This window comes from Coffea arabica, chromosome 2c (assembly GCF_036785885.1).
Source record: "Coffea arabica cultivar ET-39 chromosome 2c, Coffea Arabica ET-39 HiFi, whole genome shotgun sequence".
NCBI lineage: Eukaryota > Viridiplantae > Streptophyta > Magnoliopsida > Gentianales > Rubiaceae > Coffea > Coffea arabica.
In genome coordinates this window covers 74839624-74861558 of record NC_092312.1, presented here as the reverse complement: position 1 = coordinate 74861558, position 21935 = coordinate 74839624, and the positions used below count along the sequence as shown (strand labels likewise).

Here is a 21935-nt window from a genome sequence, read left to right as displayed (position 1 = left end):
TCACTTCTAGTTATGGTCATCAAGAATGCAAACCCGGGACAAATTGATTGCTCCTTCACTTGCGGAGACCCCAAGGTACCCTACCAAACCTCTCTCTCTCTCTCTCTCTCTTTTCCAAATTTTAGGCAAAAATGCAGAACCCATAATTATAAAACCAGATCCCGGCAATCCCGCTACTATGATTTGTTGTTATACACTTAGACTAGCTAGCTAAGGTGTGTATGAATGATTATTCTCAGTGTTAAAAACATATCAATCCATTTTGTTTTAATCATTTATTTATCTTTGTCAAAATTCATTTTGTCTTAGTTTTGTACTAAAATTATAATACTACGCAGGCAAAAACCTTGCACCAGCTTCATGTGTGAGAGCCGACTGCAATGGGCAATGGGCTTTCAGTTGTTGGATCTCTTTTCATATTCACAGGAAACTAGAGGCCCAGAAAACTAGAAGCAAAATCTAAATCACTCTTACATTCATATTCAACACTCCATCATCCATCCATCCATCCATCCATCCATCTCCACAGGAGGATCTCTTTTCAGACCACCAGCTGGTTTTGCAATTATAATCTGTATCGGGAAACCAATACACAGCACATAATCACAATTATTGTAAAAGATGAGGAAAACTTCTTAACGTTGAAACATGAGAAGAACCATTTCCATCATTCTGTGGGTGGAACAAAAATGCACATGTTTTAGACCAAAATGCATTGCTGTGGATTTTGATGGAAAATATTGTTCCTTTTGCTGGTTGTAGCAATATCAAAGCAATTGAAAATATTGCACTGCACCTACTAAAAGTCAGATGAGATTTATGATCAAAATTTCCAGCAAAGGCATCCACAATTATTAACAACAGCAGCACCGTTTAGACCCTCCTTATGGGACCTCAGTGTCCCAAACTGAGGCAAACTAACTACAAGAATCTCCAACTATACTTAAATATTGTGGTTAACCCAAGCCTTCTTTTGAAACTAGTGATAGGGTATAGTACGAGCTTTTTAGCATGCCCAAGAAATCCTGTCATGATGTATGACTTCTGATCCACTTAGGAGATCTAAGATCTCCACACTTGGAAAGTCTGCAAATTCACCTATATCCTCACTTAGCCCCAATAAGGGAAACTTCTAGGCAGTGCATTCAAAAGACAATCACACAACCCACAGAATAACTTGATCAACTGAAAACCTATACCTAAAACCATGGCCATCACCTACGCACCAATTACCAAGTAATCCTGCCAATTATTGCATATCCGCTCCATAAACTACATTGAATTCTCTACCACCAAGTGAAACTCTTTCATATTTTAAAAAAAAAAAAAAACCAACTAAATGCAGAATAAACCACAAAAACGGGTAATTCACCACCAGTATCATGACAACAACATTACAAACAAGAAAAGTAAAGATGCCAAGAATGCCTCACCCGGTCTACACGCAGGACAGTACAAACAGCATTTGTAGCATATTTGAGAGAAAAAAACCTGTCAATTGAATCAAATCCCTAGTTAAGAACCATCTGACACTTCATTAAATTCGATATTTCAGAGTAGCTCGAGTTGCTGAAGAATATTCTAGAATGCATCAATCCCAAGGAGAGTAAACTAAAAAAGATCTCCTTCATGGGCAGAAAAAAACCCAAGCAGGCAAGCACTCGAGTATCAGCTCCAGTTTTCACAAGCTCATGCACAACTGGGCTGCTTGGATCTTTTGATTAATTTTGAGGATCCAATGACCAAGATCAACAGAGCTCGGGATCTCCATTGAGCTTTTGTTTACGTTGCTCCACAGAAGCTAGATTTAGTTAGGTGGTAGCCTTTAATATGCATGACATATGCAGGTCACTAGAAATTGCTAAACAATCTTCTGAACAACCTTCACCAGCAGGGTTTAATGCTTACTCCAAGAATGACTTTAAAAGTAAAAATTGCTATTAATCTTCAAAATTGAACCCTCTATGCTAGAAAAAAATTGAATGTGGATTTCAGCAATATAAGAAAAAAGCTTACTTTATGGTATATGGGTCCCATACACTGGTTGTGGAGACATCTTTGCAGACACCTTCCTCCAAACCGATGTCAACACCGGTGTTCCCAGATGCAGGTTCGGCATACAAAGATGCTATGATCTCCATAGCATTAAGCCCAGCTTTCTTAGCCAGGGTTTTAGGTACCATTTCAAAACTTTCAGCAAATCTGGAAATTGCATACTGATCTAAGCTGCAAGGCAATGGAAAAATCTGAGCCTCAACCAAACGAATCATCTACAATTCAGTTTACTAATTGACAAGAAATCAAGCTAACATTAGACGAGTTACAGTATGCCAAAGGCTATGAGAAGCCAGTAAATATTAAACATTCAACAAAAACACTTTCAGAAATAGATTGCAGCACTTGTCATCAAGTTAATGTCAATAAAATGGTCCTCTAACTCAGATTAGCACACTGTTCAATCATATAGAGCCAGAACACTAACTCTTCAAGCGGATCATTCAGCAGTTGAGCCAAAAAATGCATGAGAAACAAGCAAGTCCAATAATTTATTCAACCTTAACTTATCCCGTGCAAATAATCAAACAAACGTATATAGTAGAAAGATGTATGTTACAGTTGGCAGCCACAAGCAGATGCACATAAACTTCTCTAAACAAGGACTATAAAAATACACTTGCAAAATGGATAGAATAATTGCTCAAGCATGTGAAGGTATATCTTGCACTTCAGCACAGCTGCAATAACCTAAAACAAGACATGCTTTACTGCAAGGAAGTGTATTACCCAGTTTCTTTGAAAGAAAACTCCTTTAGTCTTCTGGCTAATTCAATCTCAGCAGCTGCAGCATCGGGTACTATTTGACTATCCCTGCACATTGCCTGGCATAGATGGAAATAGCAAAGTCTATTAGATCCCAACTGCAAGTAAAAACTTGCAAATCACCTAGAAGCAAATAGTTAACAACTTGCAAAGGCATCTAGAAGACAACCCATCACTCCATATGTATATCTTTTATATTCAGCAAAGGGTACCTTGTATGCATTAACTCCATCATCAACTGCTCTATCAAGATCATCTAATATACTGCTGCCTCGCAGAACAACTGTGGATACTGAATTTCCACCCTCTTCATTTCTTACAATTGTAACCTATTCATCATTCATAAAAATCATATACAAGCAGTTGAAACAACTACATATTGGAGAGGAACAGCGCCACGGGCTGTCTTATCATACCTTAACACCACCAATTTCATCCACTGAAATGGAATCAACATATCCAAGATCATCTGGATTTGGCGGACTAAGTTTCAACTGTATCGAGATGACAAAAAAAATCAGAAACAATACAAAAAAGTTTCACAACTTAATTGATGAGGGGCTCAAGGCTAGTCAAACACAAGTTGCACAAGTCATTCAAGTACCAAGTGGTCCAGTCACAAGAGCTCGTGCCAAGAAGATGTGTAAATCTTTACAAGCCCTTGTGAGTACAATCCAAGGTCGCATTGGAGAAGATTTAAAGATTATTGAAAGTTTGGAAAATGAATATTCAAAACTTTACACTTTGCTCCAAGTAGAAGACCCTCCAGCGCCTGTTGCTAGTTAGGCATGCCTTCACATAGGGGTCACGCTTAAGGAGGAGTTAAGTTAGTTCTATTATTTATCCTTTTATAGTTAATAAATATTAATTAAAGTCAGTCCATTATGAACTTAGGGCTGGCCAAATCCTTTTCATTAATTGGTAGGGTTAGTTTAGTCAATTTTGGGATTAGGGATAATTCTTGTAAAGGCTATTAATAGCCATACTTCCTCCTTGTTAAGGGGGGGTCAGAAATTACATAATATTTGTGAGTTTATTCACTTTTCTCTTCCAAGAGAGCTTTGCTTGAATACTTGAGAGTTTTCTTGAGTTATTCAAATTGAACTTATCAATCAAGTATACTCCTTGATTGTGGCGTTCTTCTACCCAAACCGTTGGTTCACTAAATCGTTAGTTGTTGGGTTGAGATTCATCTTAGTTCATCAACTCGGGGTTTAGAGGGGTCATACGTGCCGCCTTTTCAACTTGATTGTTTGTCTAGATCCGCGCATTCGTATCAGTTGGTATCAAGAGTTAGTCGACGACATCAAGTATATCCCATTGCATCTTGTAAGTTTTCCTTAAAGTAACAAAAAAAAAATTTTTTTCTCCGTTTCTTATAGTGTTAAATTCTGGTCGTATAGGAATTCCATAAGCGGCTAGGGTTTTGTCTTGTGTTCTTGTTGTTTATCTTGTTTTCGTTGATTGTTTGTTGGTTGTTGTCCGCAATTCATCCATCGTGTGTCTTGATTTCGTGGGTCTTGTGTATTGTATCTTGAAGTCTTGAATTCATATAGAGTCATCCAAAAAAAAAAAAAAGGTTAGTGTTCATCGGGTACTATTCACCCGAAACACTGTTCATCCGAAAATTCTTGTCTTGAACTTGCGGCTGCCCTTGCTCAAATTTGACACAAAGATCTTGTTTCTTGTGTGTAGGATCCGAATTGAAAAAGAAAGAAAGATCCATCTTGCAAAAAAAAAAAAAAAAAAAAAACAACACAAGAAAGAAAAAGAAAACACAAATCGGATTTCAAGAACAAGAAAATAATTTGCTTGGGTAGCCTAGCCGAGCTTGGGTTGAAAGAACAAACCTTGTTGCCTTCAATCTTGAACTATTGGCCGTCTCTCTTTGTCCACGAAATACCAGAAAACCAGCAGCCATTAACACCCCAAAACAACCAAGAAACCTTGCTATTAAATAGCCACACAAGGTGGGAAGATAAGATAGGGGTTTCCTACTTTGTAGCCATCTCTTGCTTTTGTTTCTTGATTGTGGTTTGTGCCAACTGCCCAGCCGATCCTTGGTGCATATTTTATAGTATTTCCAGCCAATAAAAGCGTGGTTTACAAGTCCCAAGAGTCCTAATCAGTTTTGGATTCCACTTGGTAGTTAACTCCTAAAATTAGCTACTAGTCACAATCCACACTTTCCCTTTTCTTGGGCGGACAGCTTAGGGTATTTTTCCAGCATATTATACATTTCCTTTTGTGTCTTCAAATCAGTCCAATAAACTTCCAAAAATCACAGCCTTCATCCGCCACACTTGGGTGTAATTTGGTTCAAGTTTGATTGAATTTCTTCAAGAAAATTCTGATTTCTTCAAGAAAAGCAACCTAGTGACTTGAGAAGTGATTGGTGAGATCATTAGAGTGTTTTAATACACTTGAGTGAAACACGAGTGTGAGTGATATACTAAGGGAGTGAGTGAGGTGTTATTTCCACTAACCCTATTTTTGCAGGAATACCTCAACATGTCCGAAGGGACGGAAACTACTCCTTTTGATATTAAACTTGTGATTGAGGCTATGACTGAAAAATTGCTCAAGATAATGAAACAGGAATTAGAACCATTGCATGAGAGGATGGATAGTCTCGAACACTCCCAAACCAATTCTAAGTCCCGGAGACACAAAGCACCAACCCGTGACTATGAAAGTTCCAACTCCGAGGAGGAATATGGGTCGAGGACATGGAGGAATAAACACCGCAAAGCTGGTGTGGATCCAATCAAAGGCGTTAAAATGCAATTGCCTACTTTCCAAGGCAAATCCGACCCCGATGTCTATTTGGAATGGGAGAAACGAGTGGAGTTGATCTTTGATTGCAATGATTAGGGGTGCAAACGAGCCGAGTTCGAGTCGAGCTTTGGCTAAACGAGCCGAGCTCGAGTTAATTTTATGAAGCTCGAGCTCGAGCTCGAGCTCGACGAGCTCAAAATATCAAGCTCGAGCTCGAGCTCGAGTCAAATTCGAGTCGAGCTCGAGCTCGAGCTTAAAAAATAAAAAAATAATAATAATTATTTTATTTTTAAAAAAATAAAAAATAAATATTTATTTTTAAAAATGAATAAAATAATAATTTTTTTAACAAATAATAAAATATTAGGGATATATATGTAATTTTACTATTAAATAAAAAATAAATATATAATTGAGCTCGCGAGCCGCTTGCGAGCCAACAAGCTTAATGTTTTTGAGCTCGAGCTCGAGCTCGACTCGAACTCAATATTGACGAGCTCGAGTCGAGCTCGTATTCGAGCCCCCTCGCGATCGGCTCGCGAGTGGCTCGATTCGCGTAACACCCCTAGCAATGATTACACCGAGGAGCAACAAATGAGACTTGCAGTCATGCAATTCACCGACTACGCCATAGTGTGGTGGGATCAAATCACTACTAGTAGAAGGCGAAGTGGTGAATACCCTATCACTACATGGACCGAATTGAAGGGTGTCATGAAAAAACGCTTTGTTCCTAGTCACTACCACCGTGACTTGTACCTCAAACTTCAAAATTTGACACAAGGAACCAAAAGCGTGGAGGACTACCATAAGGAGATGGAGATAGCCATGTTAAGGGCTGACATTGTCGAGGACCGGGAAGCTACTATGGCATGATTTTTAAGTGGATTGAGGCCTGAAATAGCGGATCAAGTGGAGATGCACCATTATGTGGACCTCCATGATATGCTAGACAAAGCTATTAAGATTGAAAGGAGGCTCAAGAGGAGAGGTCCAATTCGACAAAATTCCAACTTTCAAGCTGGAAATTGGAGAAACCAACCCTTCAAGAGGGAGGTCAGCCCCTCTAGTGTATTCCCTTTGACCAAACAAGGTGGGACAACCAAGGAATCACTAAGGCCGAATGCAACTTCCTCGAAACCACCCTCAAGGGGCGATGGTAGGCCTACTCATGAGGTAAGCAAAGTTCGATACCGAGACACTAAATGCTTTAAGTGTCAAGGATTTGAACATATTGCTTCCCAATGCCCAAATCAAAGGGTTATGCTTATGCTACCAAATGGGGAAGTACAAACGGATGAGGAGGATGAGTGTGAGGACATGCCTCCCTTGGTTGAGGAAGATGAGGAATTTGAGGAGATACCAGCTCATGGTAAAGTTGGTATGGTTGCAAGACGAGCTCTAACTACTCAAGCTGGTAGAGATGACCTTCAACGAGAGAACATATTTTACTCAAGGTGCCATGTGATGGACAAGATTTATAGCTTGGTAATTGACCCAGGGAGTTGTACCAATGTTGCTAGTGCACTCATGGTGGAACGATTGAACTTGCCAACAAGTGATTACCCCCGACCTTACAAACTACAATGTTTGAATAATAGTGGTGAGGTACGTGTTCATAAACAAGTTTTAATTAATTTTGCCATTGGTAGATATAAAGATGATGTTTTATGTGATGTTGTGCCTATGCAAGCTACTCATATTATTTTGGGTCGGCCATGGCAATTTGATAAAAGGGTCATTTTTTATGGATTCTTGAATAAGTATTCCTTTGTGCACAATACTAAAAAGATCACACTTGCACCTCTTACACCTCAACAAGTGCATGAGGACCAAATTGGGTTGCAAAAGGAATATGACATGCATTGTGACATTAAAAAGAAATATTTGCATGATACAAAGAGCAAAATGGCCGAACCATCTTCTCATAAAATTGACACTTCACATTCGGCCATTGAAGGAAAAAAGGAAAGGAAATCCATCATGCTTGCTAGAACTAGAGATGTGAGAAAGGCTTTGCACTCTAACCAGATTTTGCTTATCTTGTTTTGTAAAGAGTCTTTGCTCACTAATGAACTTGGTGCTTCTTTGCCTAGTGCTATTGCTAATCTTTTACAGGAGTACCAAGATGTATTTCCTGAGGATATACCTAATGGGTTGCCACCTTTGAGGGGAATTGAACATCAAATTGATTTCATTCCTGGTTCTTCCCTTCCTAATAAGGCACCATATAGGACTAATCCGAAGGAAACTAAGGAGCAACAAAGGCAAGTAGAGGACTTGCTTATTAAGGGCTGGATTCAAGAGAGTCTAAGTCCTTGTGTTGTACCTGTCCTACTTGTGCCAAAGAAAGATGGAGGATGGAGGATGTGCACTGATTGTAGAGCCATAAATGCCATAACGGTAAAGTATCGCCATCCCATACCTCGATTAGATGACATGCTTGATGAGTTACATGGTGCTATTATATTTACTAAGATTGACTTGAAAAGTGGTTATCACCAAATACGAATGAAAGAAGGGGATGAGTGGAAAAAAACATTTAAAACAAAACATGGTCTGTATGAGTGGTTGGTCATGCCTTTTGGCTTAACTAATGCACCTAGTACCTTCATGAGGTTAATGAACCATGTTTTGCGTTCTTTTATTGGTAAATTTGTGGTAGTCTACTTTGATGACATCTTGATCTATAGTAAGAGTGCAGAAGAGCATGTTGTGCATGTACAAATGGTCTTAGATGCACTTCGAAAGGCGAGCCTCTATGCTAACCTTAAGAAGTGTACTTTTTGCACTAATCAACTTGTCTTCCTAGGTTATGTTGTGAGTGACCAGGGAATACGAGTTGACCAAGAAAAGGTGAAGGCCATAAATGAGTGGCCAATACCAACCAGTGTAAGTGAGGTAAGGAGTTTTCATGGCTTGGCAAGCTTTTATAGACGCTTTGTCAAGGATTTCAGCACCATTGCTGCCCCACTTACAGCCATTATCAAGAAAAATGTGTCATTCCAATGGGAAGAAGAACAAGCTAAGTCTTTCCAATTACTTAAACACAAGCTCACACATGCACCTGTAGTAAGTTTACCTAATTTTGACAAGGCTTTTGAAGTAGAGTGTGATGCTTCTGGTGTAGGTATTGGAGTTGTGCTCATTCAAGAGGGGAAACCGGTGGCCTATTTTAGTGAGAAGTTGAATGGTGCTTCGTTGAACTATTCAACTTATGACAAGGAGTTGATGGCATTGGTGCGAGCTCTCCAAACTTGGCAACACTACCTCAGACCTCGGGAATTCATACTCCACACTGATCATGAATCGCTCAAACACATCAAATCACAAACCAAATTGAGCAAAAGGCATGCGAGGTGGGTGGCTTTCATTGATAGTTTTGCTTTTGTCATCAAATATAAGGTTGGAAAGACTAATGTAGTGGCGGATGCACTTTATAGAAGGTATACACTAATCACTACACTAGACACTAAGTTGCTTGGCTTTGAATTCATTAAGGATTTATATACAGCTGACCTAGACTTTGGTGAGATTTTCACCACCTTGCCACGGGTTACTCGTGAGCATTATTCTGTGTCGCAGGGGTTCTTGTACTACAAAGGTAAACTATGTATACCAATGTGCTCCTTGCGACTTTTGTTGGTTAGAGAGGCTCATGGTGGAGGCCTCATGGGACATTTTGGAGTGGCCAAGACCTTGTCAATTCTCCAAGAGCATTTCTACTGGCCTCGCATGAAGAGGGATGTCGAGAGGCATACACAAAGGTGTGTAACTTGTCACCAAGCAAAGTCAAAGGTACATCCTTATGGACTCTACACTCCTTTACCCATTCGACATGAACCTTGGGTAGATTTGTCTATGGACTTTGTACTTGGATTGCCTAGAACTAGACAAGGGCATGATTCCATTTATGTGGTAGTTGATCGTTTCTCAAAGATGGCTCACTTCATTCCTTGCCATAAAACTGATGATGCTAAACATGTGGCTGATTTATTCTTTAGAGACATAGTGCGTTTACATGGGGTACCTCGTACCATTGTTTCTGATAGGGATGTAAGGTTCCTTAGCTACTTTTGGAAGACTTTGTGGTGTAAACTAGGGACTAAATTGCTTTTTTCTACTTCTAGTCACCCACAAACTGATGGACAAACTGAAGTGATTAATCGGACTTTATCTACATTGTTGCGTGCAATTATTAAAAAGAACATTAAATCTTGGGAAGATTGCTTGCCTCATGTTGAATTTGCATATAATCGCACTATGCATACTTCTACTCAATTTTCACCTTTTGAAATTGTTTATGGATTTAACCCTCTCACACCTTTAGACTTGTTTCCTTTACCTATTTCTGAGAGAGTTAACCTAGATGGTAAGAAAAAGGCTAAGTTCGTGCGGGATTTGCATACCAAAGCTAGAGCTAATATTGAGAAACGTACCCTTCAATACATCCAAAGTGCCAACAAAGGACGTCGCAAGATGGTGTTTGAACCAGGTGATTGGGTTTAGATACACATGAGAAAGGAGCGTTTTCCAATCCAAAGGCGCAACAAACTACTTCCACGGGGTGATGGCCCCTTTCAAGTTGTGGAGCGCATCAATGATAATGCCTACAAACTTGACCTTCCAGGTGAGTATGGAGTACATGCTACATTCAATGTGGCTGACTTGAGTCCTTTTCATGCAGATGACGAGCTTGATTTGGGGACAAATCGCCTTCAAGAGGAGGGGATTGATGAGGGGCTCAAGGCTAGTCACACACAAGTTGCACAAGTCATTCAAGTACCAAGTGGTCCAGTCACAAGAGCTCGTGCCAAGAAGATGTGTAAATCTTTACAAGCCCTTGTGAGTACAATCCAAGGTCGCATTGGAGAAGATTTAAAGATTATTGAAGGTTTGGAAAATGAAAATTCAAAACTTTACACTTTGCTCCAAGTAGAAGACCCTCCAGCGCCTGTTGCTAGTTAGGCGTGCCTTCACATAGGGGTCACGCTTAAGGAGGAGTTAAGTTAGTTCTATTATTTATCCTTTTATAGTTAATAAATATTAATTAAAGTCAGTCCATTATGAACTTAGGGCTGGCCGAATCCTTTTCATTAATTGGTAGGGTTAGTTTAGTCAATTTTGGGATTAGGGATAATTCTTGTAAAGGCTATAAATAGCCATACTTCCTCCTTGTTAAGGGGGGTCAGAAATTACATAATATTTGTGAGTTTATTCACTTTTCTCTTCCAAGAGAGCTTTGCTTGAATACTTGAGAGTTTTCTTGAGTTATTCAAATTGAACTTATCAATCAAGTATACTCCTTGATTGTGACGTTCTTCTACCCAAACCGTTGGTTCACTAAATCGTTAGTTGTTGGGTTGAGATTCATCTTAGTTCATCAACTCGGGGTTTAGAGGGGTCATACGTGCCGCCTTTTCAACTTGATTGTTCGTCTAGATCCGCGTATTCGTATCATTAATACTCTCTGACTGCAAGATGCTTACAAGAGCAACAGCACCAGTGGTATGGCAAAACCGTTGAAGCTCAAATTTGGAGCTAATCTTTAGGACCATGAGCCTGTAAAGAATATGTACTAGCTAATCAGTTGTTCAACATAATAGGTTCACAGGCAAGTAGACAATTAAGCAAAATGACGTGATATTCCAGATGCAAGTATTGTGCATGCATATGAAAAGATGAACCATGATGATAGCAATTCAAGATCCAGGTCAAGGAAAACCACAAAATTGTCCAACACTCCAAATATGATTACCGTGTCCCACCAAACACCAACCCACAACCTACCCCACCCTCCCCAAAAAAACAAAAAAAAAATTGGAAAACAATAGAGATAATGGAAAAAGTTAGGAACAAGCAGATTTTACACATCTTCTCTTGTACAAAATAGCTTAATAACGAAAAATTTCTGCAGTGTATCCAAGGTGAGTAAGGGAACGTAAAATGACACAAAGCTAAAGGAAAGTAATCGTGTTTCAAGCTGATTAATTGCCTATTCGAGTTTCCCAAGAAATTTAAGCAGATGTAAAGTAGTCAAAACAAGTGACCAATACACACGTTCTTTCAGTAGTTTACTATGCAGAATGTGCCAATATTTTCAGGCCCTACCTCATTCCCATAAGGACATGATATTCTTACCTCTCTCTTACTGTACAGAAACCTCATACTGAGATACAAAGGCAAACTAGAACTCTCTTTGTACTAGGAGACTAAGCCATTCCATCAATGGGCTAGGTTTGCAGAAATGAAAAGGCACTCAACTTCTCATTTCTCTGTAGACATAAAGGGAAAAAAAAAAGCAATAGGCTGAGAAAATTGCTTACTTGTAACGCTCACAAAAATGTAGTGCCATCTCTCCAACAGCTGCTCCACTAACAATAACCTTTGCACCAGATCCTGCAATTGCTTTTATGAGTTCCCCAACCTTAGCTGCTCCAATCTTGGCATAATTTTCAAGCTGCAAAAGCAGAACAGATTAACAATTACCAGACTCTGAGACGAGAGCGCATTAACGCAGAATAGATTACTAAATGCTCCAGAATTCCACAAAAGCAAACAAAATAGATGAACATTATAAATACCATGTGAAAACGGGTTTAGTCTTTGAAAAACCATGTTCAGGTCTTTACGAACAAATATCTAAAGGACTAGAAGCCCCCCTTAATGCCTGTTGAGCTTTATGGATTAAGGCAGTTCCTTTTGTTTCTGTGGCGGTTGTACCAACACCTCCAGCAAATATAGCAGCCTGCAGGAATGATTGCAAAGTTTTAATGCTCCTGATAAAGAATGAATATCAATCATAGATAAATCAACAAGAGTAGTGTCCTTCCTAACTTTCGTCATGAGAAGCATAAAACAATTTGCCATGATCTGAAACCTCTTAAAAACAAGCATGGCCAGAAATTTTGGAAGTTTTCACAGTTAATAGAAAACAAGTGCTGTTCGGAGCAGACTGAATAACTGAACACATCTTTCGTAGAATTTGATTAAACTCATGTAGCAGAGGCATTAAACATGGCGGCAGGGGAAGAAACCTCGTTAATTGCATAAATAGTGCTGGGGTCCAGACCCATTCGGATGAGGTCCTCAGCATTTTGGAGGAGCTCCCCTGCAAAAGAGATGCACAACATAGCACCGACACCAAATTCCTCTTGTTGGGTCTGTAGACACCAAATTTTTGTCAAATTTTTAATATTTTCTCAAGATTTTTCTATCTAATGAATTATTTATTTTCTAGCATTTTAATGTGCATTTTTCTCATTTTTGCAGGTTTGCTTTAAACAAAAAAAAAAAACAAACAAACAAAAAAAAAATCGAAACAAAACAACAACAAAAAGAAAATTAAAAAATTAAAAAAAATCATCATAATCATTTTCTCTACTAAAACCCCTATTAACCCATTCTACACTCAATTCCCATGGACTTTTCTTTTCATTTGGTAGAAGCCATCATTTTGAAGGAAACCAAACCCGTTTGACTCCCTCTCGGCCATGAGTTTTTGGCTCTCTCAACACTTAACATTTTCCGGAGGAGAAAACACACACACAAAAGCTCTATTTTTGGCTACAAAATCTCCTCTTTCGGCTCTCTCCCACAGGACAGAAGCAAGGCATTCTTCATCCTAAAAAACTCTCCCGGCCCTCTCTCTTGTCTCAACCGAAAAGAAGAAGAAAAAAAGAAAAACTCCTCTCTCCCTCTCAGCTCTCCTCTCTCCCAAATTTTTTCCAACACATTTGCACACAACAAGGCAGCAATCGGTTGGATTGGAGTTTGGCAATTTCATCAAAAACCTTGGCAAAGGGACCAAACTCTTCATTGAGGTATATGTCTCCCTTTTTTCCAACTTTTCTTTTTTTAATTAACTAGATTGAATGTATGTGTGGTTACCTTTTTTGTTGCTTATTTTTGCTGGTTTTTGTTGGTGTTGTATGGATGAAAATTTGGGAAATAGCTTGAGCTAGATTAGGGAAAAGGGAAATAGATTTTGTATATGCATGTTAGGTGTTTGAAAAAATGCCTAAATCAAAAACCGAATTAAAGTACCCATTATCGTGCATTTTGTTTGTTAAAATAGATAATTATGGTTAGTGCAAGGCCTGAAAACGTGAGGTCGCTCAAGCATTTTGGGAGTTTGAACTTTAGAAGCATATGAATAATTTTTCTTCATTTTGGACTGTTTTATTTTAATTTTGTCACATTTGTTGTTGCTTTTATTGATTTCAGTTCATAGTTAGGTTGTAAAAATCACAAGGAGTGTTGTAGTATATTTTTTATAATTTTTAGTGAAAGATATGGTGATTTGAAAAAATAACCACTGGTCTGTCTTTTGCTTTTTTGGCCACTTTCGAGTCATTTTTTGTAAAAAGTAACTTCAAAAATGGATTCTACGCGAAAAATCGAGTGAGGGGACATATTTTGGTGAAATTTGGTAACCGGTCGCCGGCGGCCACCATGGCCACTAGCTGAAACTTCTTCAGTTGGCCGAAGAAGAAGAAAAAGAAACGGATGGGAAGTGGAGGAAGAAGAAAGAAAAGAAAAGAAAGAGAAGAAAAGAAATGGTTGGGCTAATGTCTTTTATTCTGTTGGGCTGGTGGTTGTTTTGGTTGGGTTTTTGGGACTAGATCTTTGTTCATTTCTTTTGGGTTTCGGTTGAGTTAGGAGGTTGGAACCCATGTATTTTTTGGTTAGGCTTGAGTAACAAAAAGACGGGCTGCTCTGGGTATTTTGGCTTGAACTTTCGTTTGGGCCGAGTGGCCTTTGGCCCTGGAAAAATAGAAAATGGCCCAGTGACCTATTTTCTTAAGAAGATCTGCTAGTAAAATTTGCACTTTAGCCCTTTTTCTTTGGAGTCATTTTACTGTGGCCCAGAATATTTTAGATTTCCTTCACTTAGATCCTTAAATTAATTGCATTTTGGTTCCTGAATTTTATCTTTCATTTAATTTTGACCCCTAAACTTTGTAAAAATATAATTTGTCCCTAAAAATTTTCAATTTTTGCAATTCAGTCCCTAGTGAGTTTTGTCTCTTTTTATTATAATTGTTACTTTTCTTAAATAGCTAATTATGTTACTTTTGAGTATATTTAACTTGTAATTTTAGATGTTCTTAAATTTCCTTACATTTGACATGTTAAGGTTAATTTAGTATTTTGTTATCATTATTATTATTTTCAATTAAATTGGTGCCATGATTCTTTTGTTCATTTTGAGTATAAATAGGGCAATTTGATTCCATTTGGTCACCATTTCAAAAGGGAGGTACCCCTATTATTATTTCAATGTCAATTACATGCTTCTATATGCTCTTACGTGTTCCTATGTGTTTACATATTTTTATATGTTCTGTTTATTTGATTTGAATGTTCATTTAAATTTTCTTATGTTTGTTTAGTTAATTTTATAATTATTTGAGAGGCATTTGAATACCTCAAAAAAAATGTAAGAGATAGGATAATTAGATTTGTTTTATTATATTTTTCCCTTTTAGATTGTAGTTAGGCGCTCCCCAATGTAATAGGTAGGTTGTATGTTTATGTGGCTTATGTGTTACGTGCCTTACCCATTTTTCTTAGGATCTTTACATCTAAATATTATGTCTATGTGTTACGTGCTACGTGCTCTTGTATGTGCTTATTTGTTTTAATTTAAGTCTACTTGTCATATTATGTATTTAAAATGTATGACATCACCACACTAATCTAATGCTAGTTGTGGCTTTTTCCCCTCCGCTTGCTTGCTAGTCCAACGCTAGTAAGGATTTTTAGAAATAGATTAGTCCAATGCTAGACCCTTAGATCATTCGTACGATTAGATTCATTTTTGTGTGATATTCATTACATTTTCATACATATTTTCATTTTTAGAATCTTTTCTCATTTGCATGATATTTCCTATTATATTATCGCCTACCATCTATATGTGTTAATCATAACATTTAGAATTGCATCTCATTTAAGCTAGTTCATTTACTTGTTCATATTAAGAGAATTATTCTTTGAACATGGGAAATGTGTGATTACAACTCTTTAGTTTAAATACCCCATTAATCCCTGTATAAAAATTATTATGTCACGAGTTTTTGCCTCCCGTACCCATTATGTTGCATTTCTTTTTTCTTATCACTTATATCTATGTATATAATTTACTTTTCTTTTATTTTCTTTTAATTTCATTCATGTATGCTCGTGATCCCTTCAAAAAATTATTTTGGCCTTCGCAATTAATGTGATTGGTTCAATTAAACCCTTGACTGAACATTTTGTTCCTTTCGATATTTTTATAAATTTAGATTTGCATCCACGTAGGAAACATCCAAACGTGATAAAATTAAGGGTTAGATTAGGAAAATTTTGACTAAACGTGAACATTTTGTTCCTTTCGATATTTTTATAAATTTAGATTTACATCCATGTAGGAAACATCCAAACGTGATAAAATTAAGGGTTAGATTATGAAAATTTTGACTAAACCTCGCAACTAACTTAGACTAGATTGAAAGGGTGCCTTAGATTTGAGTTAATCGAACCTTTGCCTTCCTTTTTTTCAACCGTGACTCCCAAACCCATTTTCTCTTGTTTTTCAAAGATCTGGAGTTGTCAAAAAGGGTTTTGTTTTATTTTATTTTTGTCAAAAAATATTTTTAGGATGACTTGGTACATCAAAACTCAATACCAAGTGGCGACTTCTCTTTTTTAGAAAACCTTTTTAGACTAAATTCTGTACCCAAATTGTCGCATTTTTTAAAGTCCCATTCTAGGTCCTTTTTCACTTGTTTTAAAATAAAATTACATATTTTATAAACACCTTTTACCTCTTATTTTTTCCATCGTGAAAAATGGAACGTGACAGGGCCTTGCCAGCAAGAACCAAGATCTTAGCAGCAAGGTGCTGAACTCCGAGTTTGTTGCTAATAGTGGCTGCGAAAAGCTTGTTGAAGATGGTTGTTAACCATCTTATCCATACCTTGGGGGGAAGGAGTGGGGGTGGCGAGAGAGAGATCGAAACGGATTATGCACAGATCCCAATGAAATATACAAATGTAAAAATAACAAAATATTTACCTTTAAAGAAAAATCCACCCTTCCCTTCTTCATCTTCTTTCTCTTCTTTTTCTTCTTTTTCAACTTCCGAAAAACGTTTCTCCTTACCTTCTTTAGGCTCTCCCTTCTCCTCCTCATCTTCTTCTTCCTCTTTGTCTTCCCATCTAGCTATATCTGTTGGACCGTCATATTTTTTTCGTCTGTTGCTTGTAGCATATTTTCGATAGTGCTTCCAATTTCTGAAACTCTTTACCGGGCAGTCGCTCATCTTGTGTTCGGACAGTGATTGGGCTAAGTGAAAGCGGCTCCCACATGTGCAGCGAATCAAATGCTTCTCTGCAATCTTGTGCTTAACCTTATAATAATCATCCAGTTGCTTGGGAGTTTTAAAAGATTTCCCGCATCTGTCTTCTCTGCAGCGGCATTGTTTAGTTAAAAATCGGAGCTCCTTTCGCTTCAAATGATTAGTTGGCCGTTTGGATTTCCATCGGAATTGGATGGAATGGGGAAGGAGTTTTGGGGAGTTGGGGAGGACGAAAAGAGGGAGTTTAATGGGGTGATGGTGGTGGATGGTGGTGGTGGAAGGCGGTAAAAGGCAGTGGAGTTAGGAGTTGGGAATGGAAGGTGCACGGCAAAAATTCTTCTCAACAAGTTTCGCGACATGGTGTCTTTCCAGAATGATATAGGAATGGATTTGATTTCACTCGCTCTCTTATTCTGGATTTGATTTCCAGAATGAACATGATTTCGGTCGCAGTGTGGGTGCATGAAGCCATCCGTTTCCACTAAACGTACTGTCATTTGCTTGTTCATATTAGGAGAATTATTCTTTGAACATGGGAAATTGGTGATTACAACTCTTTAGTTTAAATACCCCATTAATCCCTGTATAAAAATTATTATGTCACAAGTTTTTGCCTCCCGTACCCATTATGTTGCATTTCTTTTTTTTAATCACTTATATCTATGTATATAATTTAATTTTCTTTTATTTTCTTTTAATTTCATTCATGCATGCTCGTGATCCCTTCAAAGAATTATTTTGGCCTTCGCAATTAATGTGATTGGTTCAATTAAACCCTTGAATGAATATTTTGTTCCTTTAGATTTTTTTATAAATTTAGATTTGCATCCATGTAGGAAACATCCAAACGTGATAAAATTAAGTGTTAGATTATGAAAATTTTGACTAAACCTCGCAACTATTTTAGACTAGATTGAAAGGGTGCCTTAGGTTTGAGTTAATCGAACCTTTGCCTTTCTTTTTTTCAACCGTGGCTCCCAAACCCATTTTCTCTTGTTTTTCAAAGATCTGGAGTTGTCAAAAAGGGTTTTGTTTTATTTTATTTTTGTCAAAAAATATTTTTAGGGTGACTTGGTACACCAAAACTCAATACCAGGTGGCGACTTCTCTTTTTTAAAAAAACTTTTTAGACTAAATTCTGTACCGAAATTGTCGCATTTTTCAAAGTCCCATTCTAGGTCCTTTTTCACTTGTTTTAAAATAAAATTACATGTTTTATAAACACCTTTTACCTCTTATTTTTCCCATCGCGAAAAATGGAGCGTGACAGGGCCTTGCCAGCAAGAACCAAGATCTTTGCAGCAAGGTGCTGAACTCCGAGCTTGTTGCTAATGGTGGCAGCGAAAAGCTTGTTGAAGATGGTTGTTAACCATCTTATCCATACCTTGGGGGGAGGGAGTGGGGGGTGGCGAGAGAGAGATCGAAACGGATTATGCACAGATCTCAATGAAATATACAAATGTAAAAATAACAAAATATTTACCTTTAAAGAAAAATCCACCCTTCCCTTCTTCTTCTTCTTTCTCTTCTTCTTTTTCTTTTTCAACTTCCGAAAAATGCTTCTCCTTACCTTCTTTAGGCTCTCCCTTCTCCTCCTCATCTTCTTCTTCCTCTTTGTCTTCCCATCTAGCTATATCTGTTGGACCGTCATATTTTTTTCGTCTGTTGCTTGTAGCATATTTTCGATAGTGCTTCCAATTTCTGAAACCCTTTACCGGACAGTCACTCATCTTGTGTTCGGACAGTGATTGGGCTAAGTGAAAGCGGCTCCCACATGTGCGGCGAATCAAATGCTTCTCTGCAATCTTGTGCTTTAGCTTATAATGATCATCCAGTTGCTTGGGAGTTTTAAAAGATTTCCCGCATCTGTCTTCTCTGCAGCGGCATTGTTTAGTTAAAAATCGGAGCTCCTTTCGTTTCAAATGATTAGTTGGCCGTTTGGATTTCCATCGGAATTGGATGGAACGGGGAAGGAGTTTTGGGGAGTTGGGGAGGACGAAAAGAGGGAGTTTAATGGGGTGATGGTGGTGGATGGCGGTGGTGGAAGGCGGTAAAAGGCAGTGGAGTTAGGAGTTGGGAATGGAAGGTGCACGGCAAAAATTCTTCTCAACAAGCTTCGCGACATGGTGTCTTTCCAGAATGATACAGGAATGGATTTGATTTCACTCGCTCTCTTATTCTGGATTTGATTTCTATAATGAACATGATTTCGGTCGCAGTGTGGGTGCATGAAGCCATCCGTTTCCACTAAACGTACTGTCATTTGCTTGTTCATATTAGGAAAATTATTCTTTGAACATGGGAAATGGGCGATTACAACTCTTTGGTTTAAATACCCCATTAATCCCTGTATAAAAATTATTATATCACGAGTTTTTGCCTCCCGCACCCATTATGTTGTATTCCTTTTTTTTTATCACTTATATTTATGTATATTAATTTAATTTTCTTTTATTTTCTTTTAATTTCATTCATGCATGCTCGTGATCCTTTCAAAGAATTATTTTGACCTTCGCAATTAATGTGATTGGTTCAATTAAACCCTTGAATGAACTTTTTGTTTCTTTCGATATTTTTATAAATTTAAATTTGCATCCATGTAGGAAACATCCGAACGTGATAAAATTAAGGGTTAGATTAGGAAAATTTTGACTAAACCTCGCAACTAGCTTAGACTAGATTGAAAGGGTGCCTTAGGTTTGAGTTAATCGAACCTTTGCCTTCCTTTTTTTCAATCATGACTCTCAAACCCATTTTCTCTTGTTTTTCAAAGATCTGGAGTTGTCAAAAAGGGTTTTGTTTTATTTTATTTTTGTCAAAAAATATTTTTAGGGTGACTTGGTACACCAAAACTCAATACCAAGTGGCGACTTCTCTTTTTTAAAAAATCTTTTTAGACTAAATTCTGTACCGAAATTGTCGCATTTTTCAAAGTCCCATTGTAGGTCCTTTTTCACTTGTTTTAAAATAAAATTACATATTTTATAAACACGTTTTACCTCTTATTTTTCCCATCGTGAAAAATGGAGCGTGACAGGGCCTTGCCAGCAAGAACCAAGATCTTTGCAGTAAGGTGCTGAACTCCGAGCTTGTTGCTAATAGTGGCAGCGAAAAGCTTGTTGAAGATGGTTGTTAACCATCTTATCCATACCTTGGGGGGAGGGAGTGGGGGGTGGTGAGAGAGAGATCGAAACGGATTATGCACAGATCCCAATGAAATATACAAATGTAAAAATAACAAATTATTTACCTTTAAAGAAAAATCCACCCTTCCCTTCTTCTTCTTCTTTCTCTTCTTCTTCTTCTTTTTCAACTTCCGAAAAACGCTTCTCCTTACCCTCTTTAGGCTCTCCCTTCTCCTCCTCATCTTCTTCTTCCTCTTTGTCTTCCCATCTAGCTATATCTGTTGGACCGTCATACTTTTTTCGTCTGTTGCTTGTAGCATATTTTCGATAGTGCTTCCAATCTTTGAAACCCTTTACCGAGCAGTCACTCATCTTGTGTTCGGACAGTGATTGGGCTAAGTGAAAGCGGCTCCCACATGTGCAGCGAATCAAATGTTTCTCTGCAATCTTGTGCTTAATCTTATAATGATCATCCAGTTGCTTGGGAGTTTTAAAAGATTTCCCGCATCTGTCTTCTATGCAGTGGCATTGTTTAGTTAAAAATCGGAGCTCCTTTTGGTTCAAATGATTAGTTGGCCGTTTGGATTTTCATCAGAATTGGATGGAACAGTGAAGAAGTAAAGCGAGATTGGGAGTTGGGGAGGACGAAAAGAGGGAGTTTAATGGGGTGATGGTGGTGGATGGTGGTGGTGGAAGGCGGTAAAAGGCAGTGGAGTTAGGAGTTGGGAATGGAAGGTGCACGGCAAAAATTCTTCTCAACAAGTTGCGCGACATGGTGTTTTTCCAGAATGATACAGGAGTGGATTTGATTTCACTCGCTCTCTTATTCTGGATTTGATTTCCAGAATGAACATGATTTCGGTCACAGTGTGGGTGCATGAAGCCATCCGTTTCCACTAAGCGTACTGTCATTTGCTTGTTCATGTTAGGAAAATTATTCTTTGAACATGGAAAATTGGTGATTACAACTCTTTAGTTTAAATACCTCATTAATCCCTGTATAAAATTTATTATGTCACAAGTTTCTGCCTCCCGTACCCATTATATTGCATTCCTTTTTTTTATCACTTATATCTGTGTATATAATTTAATTTTCTTTTATTTTCTTTTAATTTCATTCATGCATGCTCGTGATCCTTTCAAAGAATTATTTTGACCTTCGCAATTAATGTGATTGGTTCAATTAAACCCTTGAATGAACATTTTGTTCCATTCGATATTTTTATAAATTTAGATTTACATCCATGTAGGAAACATCCAAACGTGATAAAATTAAGGGTTAGATTAGGAAAATTTTGACTAAACCTCGCAACTAGCTTAGACTAGATTGAAAGGGTGCCTTAGGTTTGAGTTAATCGAACCTTTGCCTTCCTTTTTTTCAATCATGACTCTCAAACCCATTTTCTCTTGTTTTTCAAAGATCTGGAGTTGTCAAAAAGGGTTTTGTTTTATTTTATTTTTGTCAAAAAATATTTTTAGGGTGACTTGGTACACCAAAACTCAATACCAAGTGGCGACTTCTCTTTTTTAAAAAACCTTTTTAGACTAAATTCTGTACCGAAATTGTCGCATTTTTCAAAGTCCCATTCTAGGTCCTTTTTCACTTGTTTTAAAATAAAATTACATATTTTATAAACACCTTTTACCTCTTATTTTTTCCATCGCGAAAAATGGAGCGTGACAGGGCCTTGCCAGCAAGAACCAAGATCTTAGCAGCAAGGTGCTGAACTCCGTGCTTGTTGCTAATGGTGGCAGCGAAAAGCTTGTTGAAGATGGTTGTTAACCATCTTATCCATACCTTGGGGGGAGGGAGTGGGGGGGTGGCGAGAGAGAGATCGAAACGGATTATGCACAGATCCCAATGA

The 21935-nt window shown here is 37.9% G+C and overlaps 1 protein-coding gene across 1 annotated transcript; it reads right to left on the bottom strand.

Moving 5' to 3' along the window:
* Nucleotides 1–343: 343 nt before the first annotated feature.
* LOC113724695 (uncharacterized) lies at nt 344–20442 on the bottom strand. Its single transcript, XM_072077182.1, has 15 exons — nt 20260–20442; nt 19945–20060; nt 18493–18820; nt 18178–18293; nt 16663–17054; nt 12616–12709; nt 12269–12377; nt 11925–12058; nt 11088–11160; nt 3237–3314; nt 3033–3149; nt 2785–2879; nt 2017–2226; nt 1434–1491; nt 344–572 (listed from the first exon to the last, which is right to left on the bottom strand). The coding sequence occupies exons 1-15, from the start codon at nt 20440–20442 to the stop codon at nt 483–485; spliced, it is 2193 nt and encodes a 730-aa protein (XP_071933283.1). The 3' UTR covers nt 344–482.
* Nucleotides 20443–21935: the final 1493 nt, after the last annotated feature.

What these genes read in the sequence shown, in the direction of transcription:
- LOC113724695 (XM_072077182.1), bottom strand. Translation starts at nt 20,442, where the DNA reads ATGAGTGACTGCTCGGTAAAGGGTTTCAAAGATTGGAAGCACTATCGA. An exon ending in GGGTGGATTTTTCTTTAAAG is followed by an intron (nt 12,710 to 16,662) that starts GTAAATATTTTG and finishes TCTCTTTTGCAG; the next exon opens with GGGAGCTCCTCCAAAATGCT. An exon ending in TTTTCTTTCAAAGAAACTGG is followed by an intron (nt 2,227 to 2,784) that starts GTAATACACTTC and finishes ATTGCCTTGCAG; the next exon opens with CTTAGATCAGTATGCAATTT.